We start from the raw sequence: 16,619 nt of genomic DNA on the forward strand, positions 1-16,619 counted from the left end.
TTTTTATGGTGTTTAACAATTATGCACAACTCCGTGCCCACCATGTATAAGTCAACTCACCAATTGTGCTGGTCAACTCACCTATTGTACATGGTGGGCACAGAGTTGTGCATAGTTGTTGGGCACCATAAAAGAACTCATATATATATATATATATATATATATATATATATATATATATATATATATATATATATATATATATATATATATTAAAAAAAAGAAAGATAGAAAGAAATATGCATGAAATTTGAATTTTTTTTAATAATTAGATAGGACTTCCCTTGTAAATATGTGAGTATTGGGATTCACATAAACTTCTTAAAATGTGGATCTGGATTTTTCGATTCGAATGATTGTTTTGTCTCTTTTTTTCAACATGCAAAGAGTTGGCGAGCATCCTTGAAACAAATTTGACTATTTGAGATAACTAATACATCATCATCTTATTTTTATGTCAACAAGGAACAAAAACTGAAACACGTTTTCTATGCAAATTATGTTATTCAGAATTACAATAATGTACATAACGAATTAGAATTATGTAGAGATCTATTGAATTTTGAACCATCTTACTTACCTTCTAAAATTTCAAGAAAAAGAATTATAGAAATATCACCATTGATCGTACATGATTATTAACTGAAGTAACTCATATATTTTGATCTCAAAACACATTATTTTTTTTGTAGCATGGAACATGCCTCATCTCCACACTTTTCTTATTTAACGAAGAAAAGTAACAAAATAAAAGTCATATTCATTGTAATTACATATCACATAAAAATTTCTTATAGACTATATTAAATATTCATTTGAAAATTTATTATATATGCATATAATATGAACTAAAATCATTATTAATCTTTCTTGAGTTTCTAGTTTCTTAATTTTTGGTATTTGATGTCCACGAAGCTTGCATAATCTGCGAATTTCAAAAAGAAAAAAAAAACACACACACATAATATCATACATTCATACACGGGCCACTTTTCTTTTCTTTTCTTTTTTTTTAAAATAAAGTTCATTTTGAAGCACATATTAATATTTTTCATGAATTTGACAAATCTAATCCTCTACTTTATTTGTGTCATCCGGTAATCCCATTTTATGTTCCGTGCATGTTATACATATCAACTATATATATATATATATATATATATATATATATATATATATATATATATATTATATATATATATATAAAAAAAATTATAATAACTTATTTGATGTCGATAGAAAAAGATTTGAAATAATAAATATGCAAACTATGATAATAGAATGACTTACTCAATACCATTAGCAAAAAAATGACTAGGAAGACGATCTTCTTGACTGAATCCATCTTCTTTGATTGCAAATTTTTTATTGCAGCACTTCAGAGTTCTGAACAATTTACCGTCGTTCAAGTATTCTAGTGGGTACGTACGCTATAGGGTCATAAATTAATTTATATAAAATATGGGAAATAATCAAATTATGGTATGAAAATCAGATAATATTCTATCTTTTACACCCAATATTATTATACATTACCAAAATCATATTGCATATTATTGAGATTTAGATATATACATAATGGAATTTTATTATGTTATAGTTTTTCCACATATTGATCTCATGATATTAAAAATTAAGGGAAAATAGTAAAGGGATTTTTTTTTTTTTAAGACATCATGCTGGTTTTACTAAGCTCGTAGGGATACAAAAATTAATAATTTAAATTTAACGATTCAAATGCCAAATTTAATTTTATAGTTAGTAATTTTATAATTTAAATAAAATTAAGATGAAAATATGAACACATAAATCTTCTGTGAGATGATCTCACGAGTAAATTTTGTACGACGGATCTTTTAATTAAATCATTCATGATAAAATATTTTTTTATACTAGGCAAATGGCTAGGTTTTTTCATAGCGTAAGTATAACTATTTATTATAAGACAAAAACTCCTATGAGATGATCTCAAGAGTCATTTTTTAGACCGGTCTCTTATATGGATTATCCATCAAAAAATATTATATTTTAGACAAAAACTCATATGAGACGGTCTCAAAAATCATTTTTTTTAGACGGATTATCCATTGAAAAATATTACATTTTATGCCAAAAATATTACTTATTATTATAAATATGGATAAGATTGATCCGTCTCACGGATGAGACCATCTCATAAAAATGTTACTCAACATTTTACGCTAAAAAATATTACTTATTATTATAAATATGGGTAGGATTGACTCGTTTTACGGATGAGATTGTCTCATGAGAGTATTACTCTTATTATAAACATGGACATGGGTGACCCGTCTCACCAAAAAAAATTAATGAAACCGTCTCACAAATGATATACAAATATCAAATATTAGAAAATTAATTAATTTTGAAATTAAGACGTTTAGACTAGGGCTGACAAAAAATACCGAAATGTCGTCATACGACTCATACCGCCTTTATCGTACCGAAAAAAAAACCGATACCGAAATTTACGATATCGATATCGGTATAAGATTTTTGAATTTTCGGTATTTCAGTATACCGAAAAAATAATCGATATACACGGTATCGATATGATACCGTGTATATCAATATTTTTTTAAAAAAAAAACAATATAAAAAATCGATATACACCGATACCGTATCGTATTCGATACGATATCAGTATGAATTTATGTCATACCGAAATTTCGGTATACTGACATACTTATCTATTTTCAAAAAAAATTTAAATTTCTAAAAAAAATTATTTATCTTTATATATATATTATTAATTTATAGATGACCATGTAACCCCTAATAAAATAAGAAAATATACAGAAAATTCATTAATTTGAAATAAATAATTATTTTAATTGTATAGGCACACAAAAACGAATGACGAATATGGTCTTTCAAATACAAAATATGGAATTAATTGGCATAATCAAGTCAGTTCAAAATATTTTTTTATAGAGCGCTCAGCCTTTAGAAGGTCATGTAGATAATATAATATAATATAGTTATTATAAATCTATATATATATATATATATATAATTCAAATTATTCGCTGAGGCATGCTTTGCGTGTGTCATGGACTCATGGTCATAATATATATGGTATATATGACATTAACGTGATATATTTATATTTTAAAAGTATTTTCAAATAAATGGACCTTAATATTAAAGAGTAAGAATATCAAAATATTATACTTTTTTTTTTTAAACCATACACGACCCAAAATATCAACCATAAAGACCCAACCTCACACAGTTAAATAATATTTTAAAACACACACACACACACACACAAAATATTTATTCAAAAACTAATGATACGTAAGTATTCAAGCTACATTGGATGCATGACTACGAAAATAAGGGGGTGTATGTAGATAGCAAAGTGATAGCTGCTATGCACACCACTTCTTCATCCACAAACCAATGATACCACTTATTCAAAAACTCCTTGACATCTTTTTTTCACCGAATTCCTGTTGTCTTTCTAACCAAAGGGCAGTAGCATAGATTAGACGGAAAATTTACCGGTTTCTTGTTTTTCTGTGACCAGTATTGCACGAAGCTAGATAAACTATCCTTTGGGGAAAGCAATGCTAATGGCCCTCCTGCAACCCAACGGCACTCTCTTCACTTGGATCTCCCTTCCATAATTTGAATTTGGATGCACATTGATTCATCGTCTTCAAGCTAGCATTGTTGTCATTCACTTTTCCACGTTCAGGTGTGTGACACTGTTGAGGTTTACCCGAGGTAGATATTATTTCAGTAGTTTGAGTCGTCGTCGTCGTCTCTGGACGACGTGGACGAATTTGGTGAACGTTTTCTCCTGCCATCATGAATGTAAATGTATTGAATCAGCTCATCTTGCGAAAATTCAATTGAATAACAGAGGATTGGTTGGAGTCTTGAACAAGAGAAGCGGAGGAATCAAGATACTTGATATTGGCATCCCTTTCATACAGTGGATAGATACTCGACTGTTTAATTTTAGAACATACTAAAGAATATGCTTCCAACATCACAGGCCCAGGAATTCAGGTGGAATGTGATTGAAGAGTTTTGAGGCGAATCATAGACCATATTTCGGAACTATACATAAAATTTCCAGATATTTCGATTGAAATATTGACAACTGCTCCTACTACTCTGCCAGGCCCTCTCCGTAACATTCAATACATAAGGACTAAATCAAAAAACTTAAAAATAAGAAAACAAAATTAATATATGCACATGAGATGCCATCATTTGGAGTTTCTGATCAACGGTACCTGAAGGTATTGCACCCTGCCATTTATCATTATGACCAATCGAATTGCATTGAAGAATTGATTTCGGAGAATCTTCTTCACATTGGATGTCATCTTTGACTTCTTCAGGATTGGGTTCAAGTTCACATACATCAGGAATCACCACTGCAACATTCTCAAGAAGCTGTTCCCGTTCTGACGGAGTTTGCAGTTTCTTCTTCTTCTCCAAGTACTCGAACAGCGTTCAACGCAGTAGGTTAAGGCCACAAACTACAAGGGTCACCTCATGCAATATAACTTACAATTGAAATTTAACATTTCCCTCACAATATATATCTGAAATAAAAAGGATATTGGCGTCTCCACCCTTTCTCATTTGCTTGGTCAATGAGTTTTTGCAACAGGGACAGCTCTTTAGTAATCCACTAGCATGAAATTTAAGAAAACCAAATAAACAAAAAGAACAAAGCAAGCAATCTGAAAATATATTAACACAGTAACAAATCTTTTAATTTTTACACGATAAAAGTATAAATTAAGATTGTGAAAATTTAGAATTTCAAGCAATACTTCACAGTGAGAGGATAAAATCAGGCGATGAAAAAAGTGTCTTTAATACTTCAATGCATGATAACTTACAATAGTTGAAACATTAATACGAACTATTGTAACAGGAAAAATATAGCAGTCAACGACAAATATTGATAATATTTACATCTAAATCATCATTAAATAACCAAAATAAATTTGAGACATCAAAAGTTGGTGATAATGAAAATACTATTGGTTTCACATGCTAAGAAGATAAATCGCATTTATAAAATTGAAATTTTATAAATCAGCAAATACTTGACGATATTGAGATTCAAACAAATATTCGAAAGGATATTTTTATGATTTGTGTGGAAATTTCTCATTTTGACAAAAAGGGGTGATTATTTGATTAAAAAATTAAGTATGAAAATTAATGGTAAAAGTTTTAGCCCCCTTGGCAGTAATTTTCCTGTGAGAGTATGCTAAGCTATATGGCGGAGCCACGTATTTACTTCACTATGAAATAAAGAATCTTCTCTCTTGACTCTCTTATTGCTATCATTTATTCGGAAACAAGATAAAAAGAACACATAAAGCGGGCTGCATATGCTTAAAAAAAATATCGTTAAATTTTCATCTACAACAAGCAGTATCAAAACCAACTTCCTCAACACGTGACAAAAAATGATCCAACACAGTTCAGCACCAACCATCAGAAACTGCATGGTATAGAACACCTCCAGTAATAGCTTGTTTCTAGATTTTAATACATGGAAACTGATCGGACAGATCTCTAAGAGTATGATAGAACAATAAATAAAACACAAAAAATTAATCACAGACGAGGGCAATTTTTGAGTATACGAAACTGGAAAGGATGTGACTACCATCAAAGGAATGCCCTAGATACAAACACAAAACCATACAGGTTTGAACGAATAGTTTTAATGGTCCTAGAGTCTAGTTAAACAGAATGCATAAACAGGGGTTAAGGCAGACCGAGCAGAACATATAGTTCTAAAACACCAAACAAAGAGGAGATCAAGCCTTACCTTTGGGATATTACAATGCTAAATAAACAAAGGGACAAATTATCGTGAAAGATCTAATAGAAAAAGAAAACAAGACTTGCAGGTACCAGGGGCTGAGATATTTAAGTTCAAATCCACACAGATCATGAATCCGAAGCCCAAAATTCATAGAAAGTAACCAAATTTAATTATAGAAAGTATCCAGTGTAGGAAGGATATTGCTTATATAGAATATGAAACATAAAGCTTACATGCTTTGTTATATCCTTGTGAAGAATTCTGGCCTTCTGTTCAAGCTCCACCTGTATAAGAAGGCACTAAATGTTTGAAAAAGTCCAAGCTTTAAAATTAATGAATAAAAATGAACCCATCCTTTTGTAATGTATTTATATATTTTTTTAATAAGTTTTTTTTTCCAATGTGTTATACTAGATGATAAAATGTTGAGCAGTTGCGGCAATTATAAATACAACTTAGCTAAGACCAATGATGCGAGCAAGATCAAGAATCACAACAAAGAAAGTGAATAGCACATTCCCTATGTTTCAAGAGAAATGACTGTCTGTCTGATACCAGAGAGATAGAGAACAGTACTCACCACCAAAGGCCTCTCGAGCTGGCCGTCAACCATTTTTTGCCTTAATTCTTCGCATTCTTCCTGCGAAGAGGGTGATAAAATATGACATTTCAGGGGTTAAAAAGGTTGAATGGAATTGCTCACATGAACCTGTCTTTCAGAATACATACTGTTAGTGTTGGCCTTATTATATACAGCCAGTGTTATAAAAATCCCCGCCTCGGTTAGTGGCTGGAGGCTTCCGCCTAGGCGACACCCATTAATAAAAAAAAAACTTAGAACTTTTTTTAAATTTTTTTTTTTAAAGTATAAAGCAAACATTAAAGAAGAGAAAGAGCCACAAACCCCCAAATTTTTTTAGACTTGATATCAATTTAATATATTTTGAAAATTTGTTGAAGATGTTTTATAAAGACTTGATATTTATTAATATGTATGACTATTGAATATATTAGTATATTACTATATTATTAAAATTCTAAAATAATTTCATAAAGAAACTGGAAAATATTAGACATAAAAATTATTTTTTTATAGTAGAACTCATAAATATCTCAATATATTAATTACTTAGGTTTTTTTTAAAAAAAAACCGCTTAGGCGGTAGGCGGGCGGATTATTTAGGTTTTTTTTAAAAAAAACCGCCTAGGCGCTAGGAGCTAGGCGGTAGGTCACCGCCCGCCTACCGCCTAGCGTTTTTTAGAACATTGTATACAGCTAGAATATTTATGGCATATACCACCAAACACTTAATTTTGGGACAGTTCATTGTTACTGTACTGGGATTCATTTGGGAATGATTACAGATTTGAACAAAAATAATGGTACCTTAGAAAAGTCATCATCCGAAAGCTGATTTATATGAATTTCTTTTCGCAAAGATGAAACTTGAAGGACAACATCTGTCTTGTTTTCAGTCCCTGTATCCAGTTTTATACCTGGTTTACAAATTACAATAACAGTAAAAGGAAGAAATATCAGCACTTTGCAAGAGAGAGTTATAAACTGGCATCAATTTTACTGAAATCAATGCAAAGCATTCGATTGAATATGAGGTTTGTTTGCTTCTTAACTATGCCACACCCAAATATGGAAATACCCAAGCATTGGAGTAGATAAACATCAACTTTCTGTTTTAGACACAAAATAAGGCTAGTCATATTGAAGATTGAAGACCCTTCAAAAGGCTGATTTTAGAGCTTCATCTGAAAATTTACATGGAATTTCTATCTGCGATGATTTCTAGATGACAAAGTGGTCATCATAAAAGATGCAAGATCTAGTGTTTTCGCTGATTTACAAAATATAGCTAGTAGTAACAATACAACACAGGTTTTTTAAATTATACGATACCCCGTAAAGCCGGATTTGATCGCTTTACTCCACAACAAAGCCCCTCCAATAATCACACGACCTTGTGACTCATAGGAATCAAATACATGACTTTGCGTTGACAGTTGACACCAACTAAAGGACCAAAATTTTTAAGGCTTTAACAAAAACAATAATTGATATTAGTAGTAAAACTTAAATCATTTTAATTTTAATGATAATATAGCTCAAACATCATGTTTTGATCGTTCTATTGTGTTAGAAATTGACTTGGACCTAACTCACCTCAAAAGCTAGCTCAAGAGGGGAGGTTTGTCCTTGTCTATATAAAGGACTCCCAGGTTATTTAGTTAACCGATGTGAGACACAAATTAAGACACCAACACACCCCTCTCACGCCCAGGAATGAAACGAATAGAGCGTGGAGATATCAACGGATGGCCAACTATGGGACGGGTGAGGCCAACTATGGGCCGTCCAACACATAACGGTGGAACCCGGGCTCTGATACCATGTTAAAAATTGACTTAAACCTAACTCGCCTCAAAAGCTAGCTCAAGAGGTGAGGGTTGTCTTTGTCTATATTAAGGACTCCCAGGAACTCTATCCTACCGATGTGAGACAATATTTCAACATATTGTTTTGAAACAGAAAAAATGATATTTTCGTAAATTTCATATCCTTTGGGGGAATTATAGGCAATTAATATCATGACAACTAAGTTGGTAGAAAACCAAAATATGGTCATCCGAATGGAACATCAAGTGTATACCAATAACAATAGACTGTTACAGTTTGCACTGTTAATTTGGATCACATAATGGCAAACTCATGGAGGTTGTAGATCACCAATCAATTAATTTATCTTAACCTCTGAACAATCTACATAATTCTGATCTTAAGCTTTTCAAAGTACCCTTTTCAAATAATTTCCTTTATTTCCAACCCACTTTGATTATGAGCAAGTGAAAAATCGAAGTTCTTTCTACTTGGGCAAAATTCAGGATAGCCCCAGATTCTGACTTCATAATTTCACATACATTTTAATCCATTGCCAACATAATTTGAAAGAATCGCATACATACTATAAAAGACTCATCATTGGAGACCTTAGCTTGAATAATTCGTGATCAGGAAGAGTTTATGCACTAGGATCCCAGACGTAGAAGTCATACAATGACAAAGTAGCACGCTGTCTCAGAGATATTGAATTATCAGGTGTCGTGTTAATGAGTTTGAAGACTGACCTTTGACTTGCATGAGCTGATGAGAACATTTTGAAGAGTAATCATATGGATCTGTTTTGACTCGAATATAGCTCCCTACCACTTTTTCTTCTAATGATTCAGGTTGCTTGAGTAGTTCATACAGCAAGGTTCTCTTCAAGTAAACAAGTTTCACGTTTTCGACTATTATAGATGCAAAAACACTTGGAGACACAACATGTTCTAGCTCTTTTTTCTGGGATTTTTCCTCCTTATTGGGCTTTCTTTTCCTTTTATATACATCCAAGCTGCCAGCACTATTGTTTTCAGAATCATTTTCAATGTCATCCTCCTCCGATTCATCTTTGTTCTCAGCAAAATGGGCCTCCAGTAAATCATAAATTCGGTGTTTGTTTAAAGTTTTTTTCCTAAACAGAGATTGTAGCCGTGCATCACAAATAACCTTTTTCTTTTTACTAGGATGAAAAAGATTGTTTTCTTTAATATATTCATTCACCAAGAGAGTAACATCATGCTGTGATAGTTCTGTGCTAGTGCTTTTACCAATCGATTCGAGGAACTCAATAAGAGATTTTGAGCCCCAGCCAATAAAGTCGACTTTGTTGGATTTCACATGTTGCTGCATAGCAGATTTCGGTCTCTTAGATTTTGTTTTCTCACCCGATCGCTTGCATTTCTTTGCATAGTTCAAGCTCTCATAGTCAGACGTCTGTTCTTCATCTTCCTCAAATTCTGAACCAGACCAAGATTTTAAGTTAGCTCCCTTTTTCAGTCGACCTTGAGCAGCATAAATATCCCCTGCCTCAAATCCTTGCTCTTCTTTAATGATGACATAGTATTCCATGAATAGACCCTCACAAGATTCTCTATCTGTAAAGTCCACCATGTCCTGGAAAGCAACAAGGAAGCAAAACATGCCTTTCAGATTCTCCATATCTTTCAATTTACGTAATGCAGTTGTTATGTGTCATAACACCTAAACTAGCAGTTAGCGCGTATGCATGCCTGCTACGAGTTATATGTTACTGGAATCCAGCATATAGAAATAAAGGAAGCTATGCATTTTGGATAGTGGATATCAGTTTTGTCATTGCTATGCCCAATCTCTCATTTTATAACTCTTAGTTAAGAGTCAGCAAGAATTGGGATACAACCACATTACGCTGATCCAATAGAATCATGATCGGCAATAGACAAAATTTTTTAATACATCAGAATCTATAGATTTATGTCCACTTATCGTATGGCTACTAATACATCATAGTCCAAAGGAAATTGATCCGTTTCCACTGGCATGTTTCCCAGAAAAGCAGTTAAAATTGTCACCCGAAGCCTATGAGCCCAAGATGGTGATAGAATTCAGGCATTCTCTGAGGTCTCCACTACTAGTATGCTTGTCGTTTTCAGACAAAGCCTCGTAAATAATTTCTTCTCCACTAAATTCCCTTAGCATTTTATGGTTTATAAAGATCATGTCCCGCTAGGTGAAACATAATCTATAGGTGATTTTGGAAACGATGTAAATTAAATCTACTGCACTGACTTAACAGAATCACAGACGATTACAAATAAGTTATAAGAATGATAACAAATTTGTTTTGATGATATTATGATAACTGTTAGTTGTCTCCCATCGGCACCCATCGGCTGGATTAAGTTCCCCTTGAGCTATCTTTTGGGATTGAGTTAGGCTCAAGTGCATAATCTTAACATGGTATCAAAGCTAAGCTCACCACCCTTTGATAACTTGAAAACTTTACAATCCAGGTGTTCGTTTCTGGACGTGAAAGGGTGTATTAGCTGTCTCCCATCGGCTGGAGCCAAGATTAAGTCCTTGAGAGTTGTATATATGAACTCGGATAATACCATCCGGTTGAGCTAGGGGTTGAGTTAGGCCCACGTCTATATTCTTAACAATAACAATACAATTGATTTTAAAAAAAAAAAAACAATAACAATACAGTTAGTTGCAACATAAATGCAGACTAACAGTCATCTCTCTTTGAAGGATGCATTCGCTAAGATATCTGCAACTGGGTTCTCTTTCTGAAACATGTGAGTGAGGTAGACAAGAAATTCAAAAAGAATGGAGCAAATTGGGGTCAAGATATAATTTAGCTCCCAGTTCGAAAGAATGTATTTAATGATGATCGATGAAACTAGCGAATCTGCTTCAAGATACATAGGAAAGCAGCAGTATTGCTGGCCGAGATTCAATCCCATCATAATAGTTGTCCGTTCTGCCCCAATAAGACAAAGAAGATGGATTGAATTCGAGCTCAAAGCTTTGAAATCAACTGATGGAATGCGTACCTTGATCGGTTGATCCAATGCTTAGTAAAGCACACACCTTGATATCTTTTGAAATTAGTAAAGAAGCCACACCACGCGTATACAGAGAACAATGTGTTAATGAGTCAATATTTCAAATGCCACAAGGACGAAACATTGATAAGTTCTTTTGCTCAATAAGAACACAAGTGAACCACTCTCCAAAATATTATTAAAACTCACCAACCAATTTTTTTTTCACAAATGTCGTCTATACGACATATTTATGCAAGAAACCTCACCTAAAGTTGCTACTACATGGGCTTAGAATTACGCTTAATTAAGACCATAACATATCCTAACTAAATAATAATAAAATTAAAATTAAAATAAATAACGAGACTGAGACCCAAAAGACTAATAAATTGGCCATTAATTCAAATACATTATTGAAAAAGGCCAATCAATAAAACTTCCAAATTCTTCACTTTTTTCCTTTGCATGAATTTGCAAATCGCTTGATCTTGAATTGCATTTGACCCCTCAATTTAAAATCAATAAAACACTTAATGAGCATGCTACAACTACTTGGGGAGAGGGTCGACAACTCCCAACCCAAGAATGAGCTTTCTGAATTAGATTCTAGAAATAATAAATTTCTACAACAACTGAATCAAAATGGGCAAGATCGAGCTAGATATCGCAATGGCTGGGATGAAAGAACTCGAACATCCTCCAAGAGAATGCAAGCACAGCAACCACGGGAAAAGGAAGAGACCGAAGGACATGTATGTCATCAACGAGTCTGAGATCTAAAAAAGCAGGGTCTGAGCTCAAACATGTGAAGTTAGGGGTAGAGGTTCGCAAGGCTCCAAGATGAAGAACAAAAGATGAAAATGAAGGAGGACAGCTCTGTGTGGAAGAAACTAATGTGTACTAAATTTTTGTCTGTTGGATTCCTTCAAGTTAATAAAGGAAGATGAGAGGAATTGAAGAATTCAGCTTTCAAACCACATATATCTATTGATTCATCTGGTCAAACTTTTCCAAACGTGTTTTATCCAGTCATTACAAGTCACAACTTCCCCTCTCCTACCATTTCTTGGCCAAAATCTACTGTACTATTTTGGTTTTGGTAACCACGACATTTATGTCCTCAATACCAAATTCCTGCATGTGTTAGAGAAGAAGATCACCCCACTATTCAATCTACAATACATAGTAATCATACCCCATCAGAATCATAACCCTTATTTTCTTCAATGAGCAATGCAAGCTTAAGACATTCATAGCAGAACCCGTTTTTCCCTTTAACTTGTAAAAACTCTGCTCCAGGAAGGCAATAACGGCACAAGGCAGTTGTGCAGGTGTAACATTGAAAGTAAGAAGACTTCCTGCAGAGAAAGCATTTGTGCCGATCTGAAACATGAAGTAATAAGCATTACGTTATGCGTGACATCATATTCGTGGGGAATCTGCAACACGATTTATGAAAAATATGGTACTAATGTATTTTTATTTTTAAATATTAAGTGAGTCAAAAGAACATATATCATGGATGCAAATCTAAAAGAATGGCAACATTTCTTTTTTTTTCAGTGCATGCAGTACACGGGTGGGTTGGGTATCAAAAATAATTTTCAGTTTGCATATAAATAGACCCTCAAAATGTATCATAAATTCTTGGTCAGCTCCAAGTCTTTTGGGCAAACTAAAACACATAATCGAGTATATATTTGCACAGTTCACACAATTCATCCTTGTCACCACTTGCCTATAAATTCTAATGAAGACATGCAGAGCTATCCTTCTTTTTCATCGGAAAAATAGAGTCGAAGTAGACATAGCAACAAAAGGCAAAGGCTTGATGCTAGATTGTTTGGTTCAAAGGTCTATAGAAATCATGATGATCACAAAAAAGAGTAAAGAAGATTGACTTACCACAAGTCCATTTGCTCTCACTTTCAAGAAACGAATCATCATCCTTCCCAACACAAGAAGCATGATAAGATTTTAGGCATCGCCTGGAAAAGGAACACACATTCATTTTAGATATTCGTAGAGAAGTTTTGTAATCCTCCTCTCTTTTTTACCTGACACTAGAAACAAGCTAAATCTTTGAAAGTGATGATCACTGTAACACTTGATAAAAATATTTATTCAGTTGGAATCTAAACGCACTCAAACAGAAACGATCAAAACCACAAGCATGCGACTCTTGATAGATTATGAGTTTTTCTGAAAAATCCTACAGCCAACTTTCTCAATTCGCATCATATCCCTCCACTAGTGCAACCAATGGGAGAAACAGAAATGGAGCCACGGATTAGTGAAGGAAAGTCAAAAAAAGGAGAGTTCAAGAAAAAAAACTTTTAATTTGCCTTGCATTGTCGTGCGGAAGGGGAAAAATAAAAATTAAGTTAAATTAAATAAATAATAATAATAACAGGAAATCAGATGCAGAGACTATCATCCCAGTTGTCCATCCATCCATGCGATAGATAATTAACAACCTAGACGCCAAATTCTTTTTTCAGCAAATAAACTGCATAAATGGTTCCTTTTTAATCAAATGACAAGGAAACTCACGCTTGATCGCATATCCGAAGGTACCCGCCGTCTTTGCAAACGAAGCACCAGCTTTCCGCAATATCTTCCTTATTTACCACCTTCCTCTTTCCTTTCCGCTTCATCGCCGCAATCAAAACGCCAAATCTGCCCCTTTCAACATTTCAGAATTTACATAGTTAATTAAAACAAAAGTTATGCTTCAAGTCAATCGATTGCCTAAAAAAACAAACCAGGAAAATGCAGGATGAATAAATCAGTGCAGCGGAGTTAACAGAGACCCAGTTCAAATTAGATGCCAGAACGAGCAATGTAGGATAAAAAATCTCAGCTTGTGATGATTTCTAAGCATTCCTGAGAAAAACCCATTTCTTCGAACGCAGAAAATTGCAGGTTTTGATGGTAATTAAGCTGTGTACACAGTACAATGGATTAATGGTCGGCGGAGTTTTTAACAGGGAACAGAAAACTGAGCTTGTGATGATTTCTAAGCATTATTCAGAAAACCCATTTTCAGAAAGTAGAAAATCGCAGATTTTTTATGATAATTAAGCTGTACAGTGTACAGAGGATTGATGGTTTCGATTTGATGGTGCATGATAATGCGCGTGAGAGAGACTGAATGAGGGAGAGAGATAGACGAGAAACAGTGCGTAGGATTGGGAATATAATCTTTACAAAATTAAAATGGGCTTTCATTCCCGAAGATCATGTTCTTCTTCTTTTTCCTTTTTTTTTTTCAACGAAAGATTATGCATTCAAATGCTGAAGACATGAACATGAATAGTTTTTGTTCCTTTTTTAAAGGATATGAATGGATAATTATAACAGCTTAATACAACTAAGTTCACCGTGGACATCCACGTAAGTATGCTTAATACACCTACGTCCACCATGGACATCCATGTAAATACGATTAAAATGGTGTTCATCTATTGTATGTTCATTTTATCGCATATAATACGTGGACGAAACTTCAAGAATGTTTTGTTATTTAAAAAATTGTTATATCAAGTCAAAAAAATACACATTAGGTGGTAAAAAACATTTTTAACAGTTTCTTTTTTTTTTGGGGGGATCTTAGATTTAGATGATTCTATTCATATTTATATTTGATAAGATTGTATTAGATTTAGCTTCCCGTAATTGAATCTATCGATACAAATATCCCTTGGAAATTTTAAATCGTCGGTAATTGACGATAAATAAGGTGTTTTAATATGGAAGATATTAAATTCTTTTTTCTATGAAATAATGAAACACGTGTATATATATAATTAAAGTTAGTATATGTGACTTTAAAAATATAGCTGATGTAATGTAAATCTAACCAATATTTGATCAGCGTGTCAGTCAATTATCTATATATAAAACCAAAAAGTATGTTAAAATAAGAAAACAAATTTTTTCCTGCCCAAAGCAAATTACTAAATACAGAAATATAGCATAAATTTTACATTGAAAAAATATTAACATAAATTATTATGAGATAATAAATAACCGATAATTTTTGTCTTTTAAAGTAAAAAAATTATTGCTGGATAAGAATAAATTTGATATCTTACTTTAAATTTATTTAAAGATTATATTTTGAGAAAATATTAAATTAAATTTTTATCACTTGTTAACCGATATTTTTGCCTTTTGAAGTAGAAAAATTGTTGTTGGATAAGAATAAATTTGATCTATTAATTTGAATTTATTTAAGAATTATATTTTGAGAAAATAATAAATTAATTTTTTGTCATCTCACAGATATTGACAAGTATAATAAAAATATTAAATTTTTCTTTCTATCAACAATCCATTTCAAGATCATGTTGAATTCAAATTTCTTAAATTCGGTAATCAATTCATGGATTAATATAAAACTAAATATTTACTTAAAAAAATAATCAGCATGATTTTCAGATCCATTTCAAGTGGTAATTCAATAAATTCTAAAATAATACATTTTAAACAAAATCTGAAAACTCATTTTAACGTGATATTTTAAATTTTAAATTTTAAATTTTTAACAAACAAAAATCCATTTCAAGGTCATGTTGAATTTAAATTTGTTAAATTCAGTAATCAATACATAGATCAATATAAAGCTAAATATTTTATTGGGAAAAAAATACAATCAGCATGATTTTCAGTGCTACTTCCAAGATAATTCCTTTTTAAAAAAAATCTGAAAACTCCTTTTAACAAGATATTTTAAATTTTAAATTTTTAACAAACAAAAATACATACAGAGATCATGTTTAATTTTAATTTTAATTTTTTAAATATGGTAATCAATTCATAGATTAATATAAAGCTAAATATTTGCTTTGAAAATAATCACACTGCAAAACAATTTCCTTTTTTTCATTTCACGTTATATTTTTGCCTCAGCCGAGATTTTGATAAATGGCACTCATTTTCAGTTCAATCCATAAGTGTTAGGAATTCAAGATCTAAGTTTCGGTGTTTGAAAAATTACTTAATTCATCAATTGAAGAAGCAGATCAATTGAAGAAGCAGAAGAAGCAGATCTATGCACAAGAAAGCAGATCAAAGAAACATCATCTGGAAAGCAATCAAGTAAGCAGATCAATCAAGCAAGATCAAATGATTATGGAAGAGCCTAGAAGATCAAAGAGCCGTTGTTCTAGAAGACAAAATCATTAAATGAAGATTTGAATATTTCCAACAAAGAATCAGAAAGTCAAGATTTGAGAGTCATTAAGGAGATATGTTGGCGGCTCATTCAGAGCATCTGTCGGGCTCCTTAAACGGCTACTTTCTAAAGGCTATAAATATCAGAGATTAGAAGAAGAAGACAAGCGACAAAAATACAAAA

General features: G+C 32.4%; 1 protein-coding gene across 6 annotated transcripts; it reads right to left on the reverse strand.

Annotated features, from left to right (window-relative positions):
• Nucleotides 1–3,225: 3,225 nt before the first annotated feature.
• LOC140882362 (uncharacterized protein At5g08430-like) lies at nucleotides 3,226–14,617 on the reverse strand. Of its 6 annotated transcripts, none has more exons than XM_073288326.1 (11): nucleotides 14,071–14,617; nucleotides 13,811–13,936; nucleotides 13,163–13,245; nucleotides 12,453–12,640; nucleotides 8,972–9,839; nucleotides 7,221–7,330; nucleotides 6,414–6,473; nucleotides 6,067–6,117; nucleotides 4,605–4,675; nucleotides 4,272–4,492; nucleotides 3,226–3,829 (listed from the first exon to the last, which is right to left on the reverse strand). In XM_073288326.1, exons 2-11 carry the CDS (start codon nucleotides 13,912–13,914, stop codon nucleotides 3,597–3,599), a joined length of 1,989 nt encoding a protein of 662 aa, XP_073144427.1. In that variant the 5' UTR covers nucleotides 13,915–13,936; nucleotides 14,071–14,617; the 3' UTR covers nucleotides 3,226–3,596. The 6 variants fall into 6 exon arrangements, with proteins under 6 accessions (XP_073144427.1, XP_073144426.1, XP_073144424.1 ...); XM_073288325.1 differs by having other exon boundaries at nucleotides 13,811–13,942; XM_073288323.1 differs by having other exon boundaries at nucleotides 14,023–14,617.
• Nucleotides 14,618–16,619: the final 2,002 nt, after the last annotated feature.

The sequence above is a fragment of the Henckelia pumila genome, chromosome 2 (assembly GCF_033568475.1).
Source record: "Henckelia pumila isolate YLH828 chromosome 2, ASM3356847v2, whole genome shotgun sequence".
Lineage (NCBI taxonomy): Eukaryota > Viridiplantae > Streptophyta > Magnoliopsida > Lamiales > Gesneriaceae > Henckelia > Henckelia pumila.

Coding starts and splice junctions, on each gene's coding strand:
- LOC140882362 (XM_073288326.1), bottom strand. CDS start 13,914: ATGAAGCGGAAAGGAAAGAGGAAGGTGGTAAATAAGGAAGATATTGCG. Junction 6,474..7,220: donor CGGATGATGACTTTTCTAAG/GTACCATTATTT, acceptor CCCTCTTCGCAG/GAAGAATGCGAAGAATTAAG. Junction 3,830..4,271: donor GCAGGGTGCAATACCTTCAG/GTACCGTTGATC, acceptor TCATGATGGCAG/GAGAAAACGTTCACCAAATT.